The sequence below is a fragment of the Eucyclogobius newberryi genome, unplaced genomic scaffold, assembly GCF_026437365.1.
Source record: "Eucyclogobius newberryi isolate DKJ021-1_F unplaced genomic scaffold, fEucNew1.0.hap1 SCAF_6, whole genome shotgun sequence".
NCBI lineage: Eukaryota > Metazoa > Chordata > Actinopteri > Gobiiformes > Gobiidae > Eucyclogobius > Eucyclogobius newberryi.
The window spans coordinates 25,109,039-25,130,865 of NW_027316278.1; the positions used below are offsets into that span (position 1 = coordinate 25,109,039).

The 21,827-nt window shown below is 41.7% G+C and overlaps 1 protein-coding gene across 1 annotated transcript in view; it reads left to right on the forward strand.

Moving 5' to 3' along the window:
* Positions 1-21,827, forward strand: part of srrm4 (serine/arginine repetitive matrix 4) — a 78,286-nt gene that overhangs the window by 38,183 nt on the left and 18,276 nt on the right. Inside the window, exon 2 of the mRNA XM_072433812.1 lies at positions 14,438-14,563. Within this exon, the coding sequence (XP_072289913.1) occupies positions 14,438-14,563 (126 nt within the window). The remainder of the gene's footprint in view (positions 1-14,437; positions 14,564-21,827) is intronic.

The following is a 21,827-nucleotide window of genomic DNA, read 5'->3' on the forward strand; positions in this document are numbered from 1 at the left end:
TACTGTACATTCCATCATACGTTTGCCATCCATATTGTTCTAAAACGCAAAAAAAACCCAGAAAGTTTTATAGAGCTGGATAGATGGATGGATGGATTGCAGCAGCTCATTTGTACAAACGAAAGAACAAACAATGGCGCTTGTATCCAATAGACATGTACTTGAGCTATCATTTGAATAAAGAGCTTTTTTACATCTACTAAAAAAATAATAGTATTTGAGACACATTATCAGTAATTATGTAAAGAGTAAACAGTAATTACAGATGGCCCACAGGCTTCCTGCTAAATTCACCCAGCTTACCAAAAGTAGTCCTTTTTAACCTAAATAACAGCAAATATTTTCTGGCAAGCCATATTTAATGTGTAAGAATCTTTGGGATGAAATGGAGAAGGTTTTGTGCAGTGGTCACTCTCTCACATCATCAATACAAGATAATGATTCAAAATGAATGCAACACTGGACGGAAATAAATCTTTTAATATTGCAGAAGCTTAATGAAACCATGCCACAGTAATCAAAGCTAAAGCCTGTCCTACCAAATATTAGAGCATGTGACCTCTTTTTTCTGTGGCTACTTTTAAACATTCTAGTATTCTATTTAATCAAGCACCAAAAATCAAAATAAGTCAACTTAAGCAAATTTAGCTCAGTTGGCAGTTAGATATTGACTCTTATTTCACAGTGGTAAATGTAAAAAATCACAATGCAATGTGTGTTTATAAGTTACATACATGAACAGATTACCGATGTATAGAAAATTCATGAGCAGTAATAAAAACAGACTCTTTTATACTCCTTTAAATTCAGCTCAGCTCTTTGTTTGGGTGTTTGCTCGGGGCGGTCTCTTTTGTTGTAGCTGAACTGCTGCTGATGACTCCTCTGGCCTTGAGTCCATGCTGCGTCTCCTCCTCACCGTGCACCCCAAAGCTCTGCACTCTACATGTCTGAAATATAAATCAGACACCAGAACGTGCCTTTTCCTCGCAGTATGTTCACTTCCTGCTCCCCGGCCTGAACTCTGCCTCCTCTGTGCACTCTGGAGCGCCGTGACACCTCTGACACAGAACATGCCAGGGAAGATGTGAAATTATGACAACACCAACTTTTTTTTGGATTAATTTGTAACGATGGAATGGATATATGATAATCAAATCAGACGATGGAATGGATATATGAAAAGGCACCAAATAAATTGTCTGTTTGCTGTAACATTTTCCCAATTTTTTTCAAGTGGGTCGGACGGTAGGCAAATTCTTATTTTTTTTACTTTGAAGGCAAAAAAAAATGATCAAAATGTTGTCATTTTTTGAGTCGGAGTGACCACCAGGGTCAGGCTTCAACAGTCAATGACGGAAAACGTCTCGATCAACCCGATCGGGAGACTAAATCTCACGATTTTAAGATATTTCAATCGACCTTTTGTTTGCCGCTATCCTTTATTTTGGTAGTGAAGGCGACCGGGGGGAACATGCGGGGGACACAGGCGCCGCCATGTTTGTTGTGATGACACTGCTGGGTGTGTTTCAATCCCAGAATGCATTGCGTAAGTCAAATTTAAATCAAGTCACACCGTGATAGAGAGTGACATGTACTATGTCCAATACAGTGGCGCCGACATTGTTAAACCAATTAGTGTAATGCTTAATAGATTCCAATTAGTGCGCCCTGTTTTATTACAGAAACATTTGGAGGACCAATTTTTTGCGTGACACATGCGTTTTCAGTCCTTTGAGATGTACCATGGATGTGTTAGGGATGTATGATAGGTTGTCCAGCGTGATAAAAATATTCGACACGGCAGTTTGGGAAAGACCAATCGGTGAGTTGGTGAAGTTTTTGACATTTTTTCAACAAAAAAATGCAGATTTTTTTCCAGTCGGCTAGTTTCATACCGGGTCGGTCGGATTACGGCAAACATACATATTATTTTGCTCAGCCTAATAATAATAATTTGGTGTCAGCGTACAACATGAGAACGTTACAGAGATGTCAGCAGAGTTCTCCTCATCTTCTCTTCTGGCGCCAGTGGCAAGTTTGATGAAGCACAACTCTGGTGGATGGCAACGTTTGTGCTCAGCCCAGATTTGAGCTGGAGAGAGAAGACGAACAGCGACGACTGCCAGAGGAGTGGAATGGGTTTAACCAAGTCAGATAAAGCCTTTAGGCCAGGATTCACTGGCTCCAAAAGATATTTGCAAAGAGATTCATCCTTGAGTTGACAATACACTGCTCCTTTACACCTAGTCCAGAGAGCATAGATTAATCACAGCTTACTTTCCTAAACTTGCCTCAATAATGCATTCAATATAGTCATTACTTTTTAATTATAAGCCTTAGCACTCTTTTGGCTACTCCAAAGCCTGGATAAATGCATGGGAAACAGTCAAATTAGTAATACAAATATGATGCCTTTAGACTAGAGTGATCTGCTAGTGAAATAAAAGAGAAAAACTGAAAAAGTAATTCAAGTTAAGTAATGCACAGGTCAGGAGGCACTTTTATTATGATTATTTATTTTAATTGGAAGCATTCTTTTTTTTTTTGCAAATTGATATCAAACCCAGGTTCCTGATTGTTTGTATGGTTGTTTTGTTGGTCTTCTCATTAAAAAAAAAGAGAATCCATGACATAAGTAATATATTTTAGAGGGTAGAATAAGGTGCAATTTGGATAAGTCTATTGCATTTCGATATTGAAGTATTGCGCTGATTCCAGTGGAGGTCCTAAATTAACTGTATCTTTTATTTTAAATCTTTAAAACACAGTACATGGCACAGACACAGAACAAAACTGATAATAACTGCACAAGACATCCAAACATGTACTTATTTAAGTCTCAGTTAGTTCAAAATGTGTTGAATAAGTACATTTTTTGTTATGAGCTTCTTGTGCTGCAAATATATCCGTGTATTGCATCCTTAACACTTAGGGATCATCTCAAAATGGGTTGAAGCTGAAAAGACTTACCCCCCCAAAGACTTAAGACTGGCTTCACATAAAATTTTATGTGTTGATAAAACAAACTTGATAGACCCTGCTCACCTCTAGTGAACATCCCTGAACATCCTCTGGTTTATAGTTTATATTTAGAGGTTATGAACTCTCCAAATAATGTCACCTGTCGCGCACGTTTTTACTGTTTACTCAATCCACATGGTCCACGGGCCCTAGGGGTCAAAACCTGTAATTGTCAATTGCCTGAGTTTAGACCTTAGACGTGTCAGAATGACAAAAGCAGAACACGTGCTTTTGTCTCAGTGAGAATCTCATGTCTTCTGTGATTGGCCGAAACCTCATGCGGGTTTGTTTTGTTTCCTTCTTCCGGTCAGTGCGTAGCACGTTACTAGAGCATAATCTCTTGATCATTTTCTGCGCAGCGTCTTGCAGCAAAAAAGCTTTTCCAACTTTTCGCCCGCCCCGCCCCCTGCGCGGGCACGCCGTGCTCCCCCGTGCACTCCCTGTAGCACCCGCGCACGCACCCGCCCCGCTCCTCGCACGCACCCGCGTACTCCGCGCACACACTCGCCGCCTATGTTGGCCTAATGCTCGTTGCAGTTTTTTAGCATTTCAAAACAATGACTGCCACAACAATGTATTGAAGCTTCAAAGCAACAAAAATATGATGATCCCTTAGTTCTGAAGTCAAGTAGGATGTATTTTGACCTTTTTAATCTAAATACAGCTCATTGTGTCACATAGTTTGCTTTCAGACATTTTCTCACCAATTCTCACACCGACTTTGAGAAGTGATCATTTTCACCGTCTCATTACCGCTCAGCTCTGCTTTCTCCTTCTACCATGAGTTACTTTTGCCATGTTTTCACCGACTCTTGCACTTTACTGTACGCAGAGACTTTCTGATCCCATTCACGCAGTTATCCAAGACTGGAGTGGACAGCCTGTGATTTAATGATGGCTTAAGGCGGAGAGCTTGACCTTTCTTTAGTGTCGCCTTCTGCTCTACATTAAGTGCATGTTGAGGTTTTCCATTACGGTTTGAGGCCTTTGCTGGTCACCTATAATCACCCATGGTAACCTTTGCTTGTAGCTTATGTCATTTCAGGTTCTTGGGTAAATGCTTTTTTGTAGCTTGAGGTCCGAATCACGGAAAATTGACTCATTTGTTCTCTTGGGAATGTGATTGCCAAGTTCGAACTACTTTAATGTGATTGATGTGTGGTTGGCCAAGCGCTGGGTTCGGTAGTAATTACTCTTTGCACTTGCCGTGATAAGGAAATTAATCAAGCCATTATGTTGCTCCCATTTTATCATCAAGAGATAATAATTAAATAAAGCAAGCTCACTTATCTTCAATGTCAGTGGAGCTCGCGACGTGAAGGCCAACTGAGTGGAAAGGGGTGCGATTCCTCTGATAGTGGGGTGTGAACGCGCAGCCTTATCATATAATCAGACACAACATTGTCACTCTGATTGCAATAATCAAGGCCGGTTGTTCTTCTATTGTAATCAAAGAGGCAGGTTATCAACAGGGGGTGCAGTCAGGCCTCCTTTGTGCAAAGTATAAGGTATTTCTTTGACTTTACAGCTGTATTATGTTACAGGGCAAATAAAGACCCATGTAAATTACTCTTTGTATATCACCAAACACATGACACATGACCTAAAGGTGCACTATGTAACCTGTTGGGTGTGTGCACCTCCTTGTGTCATAGATATCTTATGGCTTTGCTTGAATGTTTCACAATATGGCACTAAACATACAGATTTTGCATTTATTCAACCGGGTGTTTTTATTGCTCAAAAATACCGTGAGAAACACTTGTTCTTACTGTGGGCGGAGTTGTTGCTTCACAAATCTTGGCCTCGTGCTTGTCTCCATGGAGATATATATATGTAGCATGCCATATTACTGAACATTCCAGAGAAAGCAGATCGCTCGATGGAGAAAAGCAAGTGACAAATCCTCCACCGGAAAAGTTACATAGTGCGCCTCTAAGTTAAAGCAAATCTTTCCCTAATCATATAGTTGCAAATCAAATATTATGCACAGATGCTTTGGGAAATATATGTAAATTACTGTGCAAGTTATGTTATTATATTATTAAGTTATAATTGTATGAGTCAAATGTATTTTAGTTTTATTAATGCAGAATTACAACATATGTGCTTAAAACAATATCTTCACATTACTCTCAGACAAATAAAAAGCTGAAACAAAAACACACAGACTTGAAATGGCCTTGAGCTACTGATATTCCCTAACTAGAGTTTAAAAACCATTAAAACTTTAGCTGCAATCACAGAGTTTTCCACCATCGTGCACTGAAGCGGAAAAGAGAACGGCCAATTTAAGGCTCGTCCCCAGCCATCCAGAGAGATCTGCATTTGTGCTCACAATTTATCTTTCCTGTTGAGACGTCACTAAAGTCTATTCCCATCTGAATGCCAGTGGGCTGTTCTGAGATAAATGACCTCAGCATGAAGGCGATGCAAAAGGGGCATTCACAAGCTCATGAAAAAACACGTACATCGAAATTGTATTATTAACTGGCTCAACTGGAATGTGGGAGTTCACCTGTCTGTTTGATTTATCGCTGGAGGACCGCCTTATACTGCCTATTCTATTGCACATTATGACCTCTGCCATCTATATTCAACACGTTTGACACCTATATTATATTCACCATGCTATAAATCACAGACATTGTCTGACTTCATTGCCACCACAGACATTGTTGATTCATTTCTCCCTGTGGCCCTCAGAGGCAACTGTTGTTGTGATTTTGGGTCTTACAAAAATAAATTGATTTGATTTGATTTGATAAATAATACCCTTAGATGTAAGATATTTCAATTTCAGAGATGGATTTTGTGGGGCTTGTACAGCCAAATATGATCACCACAAGTTCTTCACATATTATATTTTCATTATTGACCCTGTTAGTGGGTGGACTATAGAACTATAGGCCGAAAGTCCAAATACTGTTGTCACAGTAATAACATTTCAAACTTGATACTAAAGAACAGTTTGAAATCCTTTACCAACTGTGATACTGCAGTGAAACAATGGAACAGAAAGTATAATGACGTTGTCCGGGAGTGAACTCATGTCTGCTTTACTATCTTACATGTTTATACTATATTACAATCTGGTTTAAAACACTGGATAAAACTAGTATGATTTATTTTTACTATGTTATCCTAATACTACTTCTACTTCTACAATTATTTCATTCACTTTATTCAGAATTTATTCTTTCTCAAATCTCTAGTTTTGATGCTTGTTTCTCAAAAGATATACAAAAGAATTGAAAGTTTGACTATGAAGTTGAATTGTCAACTGGAGAAACCAGAAACATTGGTAAATGTTCTTAATTAACTTTTACCAAACGATCGAGGGGTTGAAGCTGCTAAATGTTACATATGTCAGATGCAATTGGTATAATTTTTAAGCATCAAACAAATGTATTGACCCCATTCCAAAACTGATAAGATACGGAGTGGACAAGCTTGGAACTAATAAAGTTCATAGTTCTAGTTCTTTTATAGTCATTCAAACCAACAGTGCCCCCTGCCCTTCCATGATAGAGGTATTATTTGTATGTTTCAGTTTGCATATCCTTATCTCACAATAGCTTATATTAACAACTTCTTATCCCTTCTCTCTCACCCCCATTTCATGCTAAGCTATTCAGTCTAATAAAGCCTTCCTTCCTTCCTTCCGTCCTCCCTTCCTTCCTTCCTTCCTTTAAGAATAGAAAACACTAATTGTCCCATCGTCCTCCAATACACAGTGAAAAACAGTTGTGTACTTATTACAGATGTTTGGGGGCGCTTATGATTTAAGTGCATTCTAATCGTCTCTCCTAAATGACAATTACAATTGTCTGCCACAATTGCATACAAGAGCCATCTCCTTATGCTATTCACAGTGTTTCTGTTTAGTACCCTTGTCATTGGCTTGCATAATTGATTAGAAGCACTTAATTGCAGTTCAGTGTTACTATGGGACTTTGGCTGACTGATCGCTCAAGAGGCTCTCAACATATAATCAATTGTTCTTTAACCCAGAATACCCTATTTGTTTTGAAAATGAGTTTTTGGAAGCACCCTGAGTTGTTTATTTCAGAGACATGAGCAGGTCAGTGACTGTATTTTGCAGCACTGAGCCACCTACAGTATTTCTGTCAATCCTGCTGATCCTGCTCGTGTGGATCAGTGAGTGGAGGACTCGCTCACTCTATGCTTTGTTCACACTGCAGCATCAATTTCGCGCCTAATGCCCTGAGTTGGACGCCTAGGTATCAGCAGACGTCCAATGAACATATGCGGTCGAGGAGTTTTTGTTGTGTTTCTGTGGTTTATCTGCTGTACACACGGACACAGGGTAATGCGCTCACCCGGTGTGTGCACACTTACACAAAATAATTGAAGCGCCTATTTCTCCGCGTAGCAAAGCGTCCCGGGGTGTGTTGGCCTTTAGAGTACAGCTAGATTTCATCCATGAAGTCACTGAGTCAGTTTTGTTGATTGTTTGGCTGAGGGGGTTCAGAACAGTACTGGGGACATTTGATGAAGTCTTCTCCTCGAGTTTGCAGTGAAATGAATGAGTCCTGCCGTACAAGCTTCAAGCATTCAATGGGTCACATATGCGTTCTTGTTCTCAATCCAGGCAGTGCAGAGTGTTGAGTTCTGCAATCTTATCTTCTAAGTGACTGTTTTGTGCATCAGGAGTTGTTAGAGTAGCTGGTGGCTTTGCTCGTCCAGCATTTGCTCAGGTAGGATGCAAACCGACTTATCTTCTGATGCCTGACATGAGCTTATATGAGCCATGTTCATGATTTTCACTCTCAGGTCGGTTTCTGCCTCATTCAAGCTAACATCAACTCCCAACCAGAGATTGTGATGTCAGCTTGATTCTTCTACCAGAGGCCCGGGAGCTCGAGTGTTCTGTACAGGATTGTTGCTGTTCTTAAAACTGCACTTTTCTAGACTCAGATGTCTTATGTTTTTACTAAAACCTGCTGTAGCCTTTCTACTCCAGTGCTCCATGACCACGGGCAATACTGTCCGTGTCACCCTCCAGGCCTTCTCCATCTCCTCTGTGAGCCCCTGCTATTTCTCTGGTTTTTATGTATTGCTTTATCAAATACAACTTCATTGCGAAACAGCGATGTTTGTGTTGTTGTTCACGTTTTCACAGTAATTACCAAACAAGCTATTTCTCTTATAGATTCACCTTTTGAATTTGTCTTTGTTTGAAAATGGATGTCCCTGTTGTGAACTGAGTAGATTTGTTCAGTAGTGATTCCCACAAGCACCAGGTCATGTGAGTTCTTCACGCTCTCCTCAAATTGACCTGACATGTTTACCAGCCTGTTGCCCAGAACAGAGCTACTTACGTGCTAATTTGAACAATTTGGCCCATCTCCACCAAGAATAATTAGGCTGTTTGGATAGTCAGATGGACGGCTTTGTCATAAGTTATATAAGACTGCAAATGAAGACAATTAAAAGGGTTTAATAAACAAAAAAACATCAGTGAGCATTTCAATATTTGATGGTATTGTGCGTCTGGAAGGATTTGATTAGACATTCATGGCTGGCCTTTTTTCCTCATGCTTCAAGGTTAGACTGCGATCTCATGTGTGCATCTCCTCCTTGTTTAAACCATTTATGCACATGCACTTTTAACAAGTCCAGCACGAAGCATGAAGGCTTAACTGGAATGAATGATATAATTATACAGATTATTAAACTCATTTAATTAAGTCGCAATTACAAGCTGATCTAAGGCATTATTAATCACTGTATTTTTTGTTTAGCAAATATGGGCCCCCAAACAGCATCTTGCACAGGGCTCCCACACAGCATGGCCCTGTACGTCAGTGTAGTAACTGACAGCAGAAATGTAAAAAACACAGAAAAGCATTAGAGGGGAGCATAGATCAGAGAAGCTTCACAAACATGTTAAGATCCTATTCTGTCGGTAGCAAACAGACACAAGTGTTAGCACGAAAGACTGTGTTATGTATGTAAGTCCCAGGAGATCGTCTGCACACACTCAGCTCCACTAAAGCAAACCCGCCGCACGCCTCCGGTAAACACTTGCTTTCAAATGGCAGAGTACAGATGAAAACATGCTTTCGCCGAACGTAATTTGAGTTTAGAATGACAATCTTTGACGATCGCTGCTTTGATTCCGACACGTTCTACAGCAAACATCTGAAGCGTACAGCCCTGTTTATCGGAGATGTTTAATTGCTCACCTGCACGTACCTTTACAACGTCGCCCGATGCCTCCCTGCTGTGAGAGTGAGCCCATCTTTGGTGCAGCAGCTGGTAGATTGCTTACGCAGATATCGTGGCACTTTATCTCAATTTTACATCACAAATGGGCTGTGGACAACGAAACTGTACACAAACTCTGACGAGGATCCCGTGGCGCCCGCAGTGGATGATATTTTTATGAATATATCTCGACGTGGAGTGGAACAATCAACAGACGCACAGATGGGTAGATTAGATGTTGCGGATTACAAATAGCTTTTGTCTTTAAGGCCGCGTCGATGAAGTCGGGTAAAAATAGTGAGTGAGTCATGCAAAAGAGCCAGTTAAATCTATTTTTTTACACTCAGACTTTTGCTTTTATACATGAATTAAAGAAATCAACATTTATTCTTCAACTATTTTGTCTCATTCATCTATTACGGATCCATCCATCAAAATGTCACAAAGGCGCCGGTCCAGCTGGCAGCCCGGTGCAATGCTCCGCTCTTTTTTCAAACTTTTTTCACACTTATTGTGCTTTATATTTTGTATTTTGTAAATATTGTTTCTACTTTAGTTGTACGATCGGGACACGCGCTGGCCACCGCCACCGTACGGAACGGCGCCGGTGGGCGTTTATACAAAAGAGGGACTCATGAAATTGAGGGGGAAACCATCGTCTTACCCGGAGATCATCACGTTATCCCGGCGGACATCCTAATTTTCCCCCTCCATCCCTTGTTGGGAAATGGGAGGTTTTGTCTATAGGAGTTTTTTTTTATAAGAGTTCTTCTATTAAGAGTTGTTTTTTAAACTTCCTATAATCTGTTATCTGTTCTTTTCCTCTGTATCTACCTGTGTTGTGTCAATGAAATGTCCCCATGTGTGGACAATAAAGGATTATCTTATCTTAACTTATCTTATCCAAAGGTGAATGGCAGATGGGAGTTGAAATTGAGCTGAAAAACTTGAACCCTTTGCTACCAACCCTACATCATGTCTTATATAACTATATAAATCTCTTTGTTTGGTCTTCTTACGGTCCAAACCGCACTTACAGTAACATTTTCCTCACACATTCACTACATCTAAAAACCTTCAATATCTTTTAACTCAATGCTCAGAACATTTCCTTTTACTCATCAAAGAAAATTGCTTATTTTTCACCTCATAGTTGGTCCGAGCCGATACTGCAATCGACAAATTGACGGTGATTCATCCAGACTTCGGAGCAGCACCAGACGTACATTTACGTGTGCGCCCTCGTCGTAGGTACAAGAAATGTGTGCAAAATCTCTGCTCCGTCACGCCACAACATCCCTGTTTTGGCGCCTGCTTCTTGTCCCAGCTGTCAGCGTTTGTTATACAAGTCACAGAACAAAATCCCAGCGCACAAACCTCAAAGAATCTGACATGATTAACAAGGTTCTGTTGTAATGTTGTTGTCAGCCATGACTGCACCAAGCTCTAGAGAAGAATAGCAATCGTTATTTATGTATTGCTTGTAGAGAGATGCAGTTTTGGATTCTAAAAGTGTACAATGTCATTTTTCTGGTGGGGGATCTGCTTGTCACCTGTTTGTGAGAGGTTGTTGTTCCCCCCCGAAATCGTAGGTGAACCTTACACCATAAATGTTACATAGTGCACCTTTAAGACCTGATGCTTAAGGTAAAAGTGTCACTGCTAAAAAGTAGATACTAAAACTAACATTGCAATTAGAAACGTTTTTGAACAAGAATCTATTTATTTTTTGGTTTAAATTTAAGCTTGAGTGTGCATGAATACTTTTTGTACTGGTTTATGACTGGTTTATGACCTTTTCCTTAGTATATAACTATAGTTTGAAATGTTAATATGACAACATTATTTTCATCATCAGAAATTAGAAGAAAGAACTTGTGTTACAATCACTGGAGAACTGCAGAACACTGGGGTCTAAGGGTCAGAAAATCTCAAAAACCAGTCACGTTCCCACAGATTTGGGGCTGATAGTAATGCAGTGCAGTCTGTTCATCTTGAATTTCCTTTGTGGTATGACAAACGAATCCCAACAGGATTTTAATGGATTATCGTCCATGTACTTCCTAATCGTCGACATCTACGAGCACTTAATCCTCTCAGTATTTGCATACATTCCAATCATTTGACCACTTTTCCAATAGTCCCTGTGCTGTGATTACCTTCATATGATCTGTGAGATTATGTAGGCTGAGGCATGTTTGCCAGCTATGAATAGCACATAATCTTGGGGCTTGTTGCCTGGAACGTTCAAGGTAAAATTAATGGAATTACTTATGTAACAGCAATAATATTAGAAGAAAATAAATTGGAAAGGATTAAAGAACAATTGGGAAAAACAACAAATATAAAGAAATACTGTTTTTCTATATATGACAGAGATCAGACAGACCATTTTCTTTCATGGCGGATGCCCTTCCTGTCACAAACAAGCGAGTAACTGATGAATTAGTGCAGACAGATGCTAAATATCTCAATTACCTTCGGCTCTGGAGGTGAATATTTACCCATTGTGTGGCACCAGTGGTTAGACTTTAAAGTAACATATGACACATTCTTTCTTCATTTAGACACCGACTTTTCAGATATAGTTTTTCGGTTGTCATCTGCAAACTAAAATTTAGATGTTTATTTCTTCTCTCAAAGCAGAAAACCTAATATTTACCTTAAGCTGTGTTTGGAAAGAATTGGATGGACGCAGACTTCTGGCCATGGGTCAATTTCCACAAGTACACTCGCAGCTGTAGCTACAACAAATTGTTCCATTTTGTTGGTGCTAGAGCTTGGCCGGTCTGAGGCAGATTGATTCAGACTTGTGATTTCTCTGTTGGAGTTTTGTTCTGTGATTGCCTTTCCAGGTTCTACACCTAAAATATTTATCAATTTGTTCCACCAACTCTTCTTTGGTTTAAATTGTCTTGAATTGTAAATCAGATTGGCGTGTTCTTTTTTAATTTTTCTGTAGCTGTTTCCAAACACAACACAACCTGAGATTATGGCTCTGGACCAATCTAAGACGCTCACGTTCTTTGTTGGAGCAACAGAGTGATAATTTATTCATACAATAATAAATGGTTTTAGCTGTTTGTTGTTTTATTAGTTTAGTCAATTTACTTCATGCACTTGGAGACACGTAGTACGAGTTCACAGAAAGGCAAGACAGTCTGCTCCGGGGCATCTACAGAAGAAGAAATGTTTGGCAAGGTGTTTTTTATTTTTATTTTGTATTTAATTAATTTTAGTGTATTTCTGTTTCTGTAATTTCTTTGTGATTTTAATGCATTTTTCCTGTTGTGTGAAGCACTTTGAATTGCCTTGTGTATGAAATGTGCTCTACAAATAAACTTTAAAATAAAAAAATACAAAATAGCATGACCACACTGGTAGAACTTCACTATAGTGTCTTGTCTAAAGCAGGACACAAACCTGAAATGGGACACTGGGCTTGGCCAGCGAGGCTCCGACACCCAATGTAGCCGCTAACAGCAAACAGCACGTCGTACATCCCGGAGGTTGCACCCAACGCGGGCCGATGGCAGCACCGCGGCAAACTACATTTTAACAACAATTCATTTCATACACGTTGGTCTCAACCAGACAGCACTAAAGCCACAATACGTAGACACAGGGGTGATATGGCACAACAACCAGGAAATGTGTGAGGTCAGAGGGCGAATGACGTCACTCCATGCCAATTTATGGAGCTATGAGTCTAAAGAGTGGGTTTACTTGGGACAACAGTGTCACTGGTGGTCGAGTGGGTTAGTTGTAACTGCGGGTTGGTTTTATCTGTCTGCTGTTGTATCCTTTGGCAAGACACTTCTATGTGGTGTGTAAATGAGGTAGTTGGCACAGACTGGAAGCTAGTACATACCAAAAAACAATAGGTTTTAGGAGTGGGATCTCGGTATCTCAACATAAAAGATAAGATAACCTTTATTTGCCCCACAATGGGGAAATTAGGTACAGAAGTATAATAATACAAACAGATAACTTAGAAATAACTCTTATAATCTTAATAATAGTAACACTCTTGAAAACAACAATGGCCTAAAGTCCTATGATCTCTACTTATTTTACTTATATTTTAGGTTTTAGAACATATTCCATATTTGAAAAGACATTTTAGCTGTCATTGACTTGCTAGATGATTTAGCTAGTATGTTTTTATTTGTTTGAATGACAAATAGACTTTAATTCGTGTTGTTTTAGGTCTGTTATGGGAATAGTACTCTTGCTTCACTCAGTTAATACATATTCAAATAATTCCTTGCACACCAGCCGTCTAATCATCCTTGCAGTGGCCGTCTTTATCTCATCTTTCACCAGACTTACCTGTTTTACATGATTACCTCTGTGCCTCTCGTGCCCTCTCGTTCTGACTAAACAAGAGACTAAAAGGGGAGTGTGGATAGGTGGAAGATCACTGCCTTCTGCTCTTCTTAAGGGACATGGGGCTGCAATGGCGGCTAATCTTGTCTTGTGATTATCTTCTCATTACAATCAAACAGGAGCCACTCATGGAAGAGGAGAATGTGTAATTACGCTCAAATCTCCCATGACTAAAACAGAAGATAATAGGCATGGCACTTCCAACCGTTCAGTTTATTTATGCATATTATATTCCTATTGCTATTCAGGCCTTATGTCTTTAAGGAAATTGGGTGGAAGATGTATTTTTATATTTTTCTTATTATATAACGTCATAGGAGCTTTTCAAAACATATTAAATTCAAGAATGTGTGGGGTACGATGTGGAACAAGTATACTTTTGTACGTATGCATTTCCTGTTATCTGCTATTTAAAACATTTTAGACAAATATCACCAAAGTCACCAGCTTACATTAAAACAATGAATGGGACTTTCCCCCTATATTGCACATTGCTGCATCTGCCTTGCAAAAAAGAAACAAAAAGAAGCCATTTCCCCAAATGTCAAAGCACTGAAGCATGCAAATAACTACATTTCAATTGACACCTCCATTCGAATGATAAATAGCCGACCTCCAATTTCCCAGAGAATGCCCGCGGGTGGAAATTAAAGAGAATTAAATACGCAGGCCGTCGACCAGGGGATAAAGCTTAACCAAACATAAAAAAGCTCCCTCGCTTTATAGTAACACTTGAGATATGGGTTCAAAAAGATGTTTTGAAATTTAAGTCAATGTCTGTGTTTTCTTGCAGCTCGAAGACTTCAGCATGTCAATCGCTGAAGATTGAAGAGAGAAAACCAGTGAAGTTGGAAGTGACTAAAACCAGGAATGGACATGTGAAGAGAAGAGGACACAAACGCCATCGTCGGAACAGGAGGTGAGCTGTAGTATGCTAATGTTTAACTATGTAACGTTACAGGAGGTGAGCTGTAGTATGCTAATGTTTAACTATGTAACGTTACAGGAGGTGAGCTGTAGTATGCTAATGTTTAACTATGTAACGTTACAGGAGGTGAGCTGTAGTATGCTAATGTTTAACTCTGTAACGCTACAGGAGGTGAGCTGTAGTATGCTAATGTTTAACTCTGTAACGTTACAGGAGGTGAGCTGTAGTATGCTAATGTTTAACTATGTAACGTTACAGGAGGTGAGCTGTAGTATGCTAATGTTTAACTATGTAACGTTACAGGAGGTGAGCTGTAGTATGCTAATGTTTAACTATGTAACGTTACAGGAGGTGAGCTGTAGTATGCTAATGTTTAACTCTGTAACGCTACAGGAGGTGAGCTGTAGTATGCTAATGTTTAACTCTGTAACGTTACAGGAGGTGAGCTGTAGTATGCTAATGTTTAACTATGTAACGTTACAGGAGGTGAGCTGTAGTATGCTAATGTTTAACTATGTAACGTTACAGGAGGTGAGCTGTAGTATGCTAATGTTTAACTATGTAACGTTTCCACAGGCTTGTCTCCATGTTATTTCTTTGTCTGAAATGTTGTATCCTAAATGTATTATTTATTTATGCTACAAGTACATTGAACAACACAATTGCTTATCATGAGCATGGTCATCTTTCCACAGATCTGACTTGGCCCGGGGTTGTCACCTTCTTGTTTTAATAGGGATGGATACCATTAATGCCATAGAGTGGTACAGCGCAGACAAAGCAATAACATCTCCATGGAGACAAACAGTTGGCGGATGCTCCAGCAGTTACATAGTTAACTCGAATAGACTATCAAAACCAAGCAAAAGAACGTTGTATTCTGTCAGCTCGACAAAAGTTGTTTCTTTTGTATTGTTGAAGCCTGTAGGCTTTATTAGACAGGACAGTGAAGCATGAAATGGGGATGAAAGAGAGAAGGGCAATCAGCAAACTGCCAGAGTCGTACTCAAACTCCCGATTCTGCAGCCGGTTTCAAATGGAGTCTGGCATATGTGTTATCCACTCGGCCACCGAGCGGCACACTATAGCACTCCAACTAGCTTCTTTAGTTCTGACTGAGTTCTGGTAGTGAACTGCCTTAAAAATGTTGTCCAGATGACATAATTAGTTAATTTACTGGTTTCCCATATTACAAACCTCAAATTCAGTATCTTTTGCTGTGAACCTTATCTGCATTACAAAGAGTCAGACAAGACAAATACTATAAATGAGGTGCAATAAATAGTTTATGAAATAATTTAGCTTTCCCTCCTAGGCCACTGGTAGAGACAGCGGTGATGCAGTGATAGTAAGGTTTTCTCTATGATAGCGGTGGAGGAGATGGAGCAGGACCATATTTACTGATTTCAAACATCATAGACCTGGTTAGCTATACTTCAGCATTTCCCGACTAACGCCAACGCCTTGAGTCTGGCTGTGAAAATAAAGTAGCTGTGATTAGGAGAAGTAGCCGTTAATCGTGTCCTCTGACCGCAGTGCTGCCCAAAGGAAGTCACCCGGACACTAGCTCCTGCTCTAATCAACTGCTCATGACTACAGACTGAGCTGGCAAAGCAAGTCCTTCTTATGAATACAAACAGGGTAGTAGAAGATTACCTGAAAGTACTGCATGACACTGAAATCATATCAGTCATAATTCTTAAGCGTTTTCTGCAACATATTTTTTCCTGAATTAATACTTGACACTGTTGAGTCTGGAAGTTTTGCTCTGGTCATCTTCTGGTCCAATTTGAATACCACTACTGACATAACTTTTTTTTTTTTACAAAACATTGTTGGTGGATTCAGCTAGAGTTCAACCAATTGGGTTTTTCATTGGCCAATGCCGTTTTGCCCAAATTTGGTCAGGGCAAGTACACAGGCAGACATCTTTATTCAGGTCGCTAATGTAAACAAATGTAAACGCCACAGAAAATCTGCATAAACTGCTAAAATATCACCCTTGCGAAGAGCGATCTGGCTCCCCCACCCAACCCGTGACGTGGTGTGTCCCCCCCAGCTGTCTGCTCCGCGATGCGCAGCTCTGCGCCAGTGAGTGAGAAACGATAGAACTTCAGATCAACACTACTTTGAGACTAAATAAATCTGGTGTTTATTCTACAGCGAGCGCAGAACAGATATATCTATAGATCTATATAAGTCTTATGTCCATCGCACTCTTATTTCCTGGTTTTTCGGTATCGGATAGAACTTCTCTCCGTTTATTTTCCCGGTTGCTGCATCAAGTGCCACATAAACCTTCACCATTGTGATAATAGTAAAGAGTGCGATATCATTAATGAAGTTTTGGGCCTCTTTGAACCGTGTTTCCTCGTAAATCGAAGCAGAAAAACTCCGGGGCTTGTATTTGGAGACGAGCCTGCAGCTGCGCGGAGCCGGGTCCCGCCTGCCACCTCCCGCCCCCGGCGGGAGGTGGCAGGCGGGAGGCGGGTGGAGAGGGGGGAGGGAGAGGGTGAGGGGGGATGATGACGCGTGCCTGTGGTTATGACTGATCTTGTAGATACCCCCCGTCAGTTTGGAGATTCGAGGAAAGGAGATAGTCTGTAATATAGCTAAACACTGCGGGAATCAATCAAAAAACACTACATATATGAAGCACAAATAGCAATGTAAGAAGGTTAAAAGCTCTGAAAAGTCGATTTTGCATGTTATGGGACCTTTAACCCTAACCCTAACCTTAACCCTAACCTTAACCTTAACCTTAACCTTAACCTTAACCCGGCGCGGTCTAAAACGGCGCTAAAACGCGGTCAAATAGCGGCGCAGTTTCAGGAGCCGCGGCGTGGGGCCGGCACAAAAATAACATGGCTTTTTCGGCCGCGCGCCAGACACTCCCATGTAGAAAATACTAATAAATGATTAGCATTAGCGATTAGCATCATAATAGACTTCAAGAAATCTTCTAACAGCTGAAACATGGATTGTAAGTGTCTGAAACCTTCCCTGTGCTTGGTAACATCCTCACACTAAATAGGAATTGTGTTTTTGTGTAAGTTTAAGCTTTTGTGCTTGATTTGGTGAAAGTCTTTGAAAGTTGAAAAATGTGAAAAAAAAACATGAAAAAAAAAAAACGAGCACTGACTGACCTGTGAGACGTTAATTCGCAAAAACCGACACCTTTCATGCAACATTTGTGAACCAATTTTGTGTTTAAAAAGTGGCAAAGTACAAAAAGTCAACACTTGTCGCTTCCCGTAAAGAAACAATACATCTCAGACCAGCCACAATTTCCTTCTAGGCTTGATATGTGACATATGTTGGCATGAACCGGTATTATTGAAAACATAATTTGCTCTTATAAAGTGTGGTCGGAGCTGGGATTGCACGGCGAGTGCTCTAACCTCCGAGGCAAAGCACAGGGCCATTTTCGAGGAAGGAATCCACTCTCATCACTGAGCACATTGTCATCGAACGTCTCCCGATGCCACTTCATACGATTGTTTCGCACAATCACTATTCCCCCTACTGCAGCCAATTGACTGCACTTGCATTTCCATTTCATTGTCCACCCAATCAAAAGAAACTGTTTTTCTCTGGCACCAAAAAGAAGAAAGAAATTATGGTAATTTTGTCTTTTCTGCATAGGCCCAGAGTCGCGGACGTGTTAATGGCTGACAAAGTGTTCTCATTACCAGGAAAGGCTACTCGGGTTTGGTCCGTCTAATCAGGCCTAATGCTCCCAAACTGCCGACCACACACAGCCCGGCCATTTATTATGTAGAGACAGTCTTCTGTATCCACCAAACAGGCGCAGCGGTCTCAGGAGCTTTGTGGGCGCATACATCAAGTCCAGGTCCACTCTGTCACTGTCCGGGTCGGCTCTGATCAGCTCGCCTCACGCCTGCTGTCTGTGCATTATTTACTGTTCATTATAAAAGGGGGAAAATGGATTGCAGACTGAACAAACTTTTTTGTTGTTGTTATGCAATACAGTCCATGAGACTGTTGTGTGCTATCTGCATATAAATCATCTTTGTTTTTGTGGGTTGTTAGCGTGCGATTTGTGATGGCCAAAATCTGCTCCGGCCTCTGAAAGTTGTTGGAACACATATTTAAACTCACTGCGCTGAATAATGAGGGTACTAAAGAGAAGAATAACTTTGGACTGCTGCAAGCGGTTGTTTGTTCATCATAGGGTAACATTATGATTATATCCATCCCTTTTTTAAAGCAGACATTTATAGCCTGGCTAAGCTAGATGAGAGTTCTCTGTGGAGTCTGACTGTGCGAAGCGGGACATTTTCAACGACCTAAATACAAAATATTACCCAAATAATTTATGCTTTCTTGTATATTTATACCCATTATACCCATTTTTAAAAAACAAACAACAACACAGCAGACATTTTGCCTGGAGCTCTAGGATAAGCTCTATCATAATATTGTCCTTCCCAGTCCCCTGTTGGTTTAATAGATGGATCAGCTTTTCCCTGCTGATTATGTTTTCAGCAGACAGACTTCACAGTAGTGGTCATTAGGCACACAATGGCTGATTTTCCATGGCAGTGGCCCACTGTGTGCCGATGTGAAGTGACAGGCTGTGCTCTGCTGCCGACGAGCCCTACAGCCCGCACACTTTATTTGGACTGAACATTGGATTTACATACACCAATTATGCTCTTATCTTTCTGCTCTGCCGACTGTCTGAAGCAGGACAAAGCTGGGCACATGTTTTCTTGCATAATTCTGCAAATTTAATAAAGTACTGCGGGGGCTGGAGTGGAAGGCAACCACGTTGCCATTGTCAAAGGTTTGGAGTTTGTAATTTTTTTAAATAAATTGAATAAGATGGATTCCACAAAGAATGCTTTACTGACACAGTCTGATGTGTCTGCACAAAGAGGGAACATTCTTTTAATTGTTTTTTCTTTTATTATTTTAGATGGAACCAAAGTGAATATAATTAGAATATATCAATGTTTAATTAAAAAAACATATTTGAGAACCGTAAACATTACATTTTTTGAGTTTTGATTGTTCACAGTAATGAAGAGTTGTGTTGGATTTTACCATTTAGAGCTTGTCTGCTTCTTGTTCAACATACTTCACTTTGAGGATTGAAGGTTTAGCTCTTAAAATGTGAATATCTTCTCGTTTGACCTTATACTGTCTGGGGGATACTTACAAAAGCTATTTACAATCATTCTTCATTTTGCATAAAAGGGTAATTATCATCATTAATCATATTTTGAACACTCTCTTTATAAAGACTAAAGAAAAGCGTTGGGGTTAACCCTGGATCAAAACGATAGCAAGCAATGGCCAAACATGAAACTATTAAAAAAAAAATGAAAACAAATAGTTTTCAGAATGTATGAAGAAAATAATTGTTGTCTAATGATTTGTAATGTAATAGTATCATCCATCCATCCATCCATCCATCTTCTGCCGCTTTATCCGGGGCCGGGTCGCGGGGGCAGCAGTCTGAGCAGGGACTCCCAGACTTCCTTCTCCCCAGACACTTCCTCTAACTCCTCCGGGGGGATCCCGAGGCGTTCCCAGGCCAGCCGAGAGACATAGTCTCTCCAGCGTGTCCTGGGTCTTCCCCGGGGCCTCTTCCCGGTGGGACATGCCTATAACACCTCCCGAGGGAGGCGCCCAGGAGGCATCCGAAACAGATGCCCGAGCCACCTCAGCTGGCTCCTCTCGACGTGGAGGAGCAGCGGCTCTACTCCGAGCTCCCCCCGTGTGGCCGAGCTCCTCACCTTATCTCTAAGGGAGCGCCCAGCCACACGGCGGAGGAAACTCATTTCGACCGCTTGTATCCGCGATCTTGTTCTTTCGGTCACTACCCAAAGCTCATGACCATAGGTGAGGGTAGGAACGTAGACCGACCGGTACATAGAGAGCTTTGCCTTTCGGCTCAGCTCCCTCTTCACCACAATGGTCCGATGCAGCGACTGCATCACTGCAGCCGCTGCACCGATCCGCCTGTCGATCTCACGCTCCATCCTTCCCTCACTCGTGAACAAGACCCCGAGATACTTGAACTCCTCCACTTGGGGCAAGGACACACCCAACCCACCACGAAAACCACTCTGCTCCTCCTGAATCCGAGGTTCGACTATCGGTCGGATTCTCCTCTCCAGTACCTTGGAATAGACCTTACCCGGGAGGCTGAGGAGTGTGATCCCTCTGTAGTTGGAACACACCCTCCGGTCCCCCTTCTTGAACAGAGGGACCACCACCCCGGTCTGCCAGTCCAGAGGCACGGTCCCCGAACGCCACGCGATGTTGCAGAGACGTGTCAACCAAGACAGTCCTACAACATCCAGATACTTTAGGTACTCAGGGCGGATCTCATCCACCCCCGGAGCCCTGCCACCGAGGAGTTTGCGAACAACCTCAGTGACTTCAGCTTGGGTGATGGATGAGCCAGCCTCCGAGTCCCCGGTCCCTACTTCCTCTTCGGAAGACGTGACTGAGGGATTAAGGAGATCCTCAAAGTATTCCTTCCACCGTCCGACGACATCCCCAGTTGAGGTCAGCAGGCCTCCACCCGCACCGTAAACGGTGTTGGTGAGACACTGCTTCCCCCTCCTGAGGCGCCGGACGGTTTGCCAGAATTTCTTTGGTGCCGACCGATAGTCCTCCTCCATGGCCTCCCCGAACTCCTCCCAGGCCCGGGTTTTTGCCTCTGCGACAGCACGATACCCGTCGATGACCTCCGGAGACCTACAAGCCAGAGTGGCCTGATAGGCCTCCTTCTTCAGTCTGACGGCATCCCTTACTTCCGGTGTCCACCACCGGGTTCGGGGGTTGCCGCCACGACAGGCACCGGAGACCTTGCGACCACAACTCCGAGCAGCCGCATCAACAATGGAGGCGGAGAACATGGTCCACTCGGACTCAATGTCCCCAACCTCCCCCGGGACATGGGAGAAGCTCTCCCGGAGGTGCGAGTTGAATACCCTACTGACAGAGGGCTCCACTAGACGTTCCCAACAGACCCTCACAATGCGCTTGGGTCTGCCAAGTCTGTCCGGCTTCCTCCTCCGCCAGCGGATCCAACTCACCACCAGGTGGTGATCGGTTGACAACTCTGACCCTCTCTTCACCCGAGTGTCCAAGACACGCGGCTGGAGGTCTGATGACACGACAACAAAGTCGATCATTGACCTCCGGCCTAGGGTGTCCTGGTGCCATGTGCACTGATGGACACCCTTGTGCTTGAACATGGTGTTCGTTATGGACA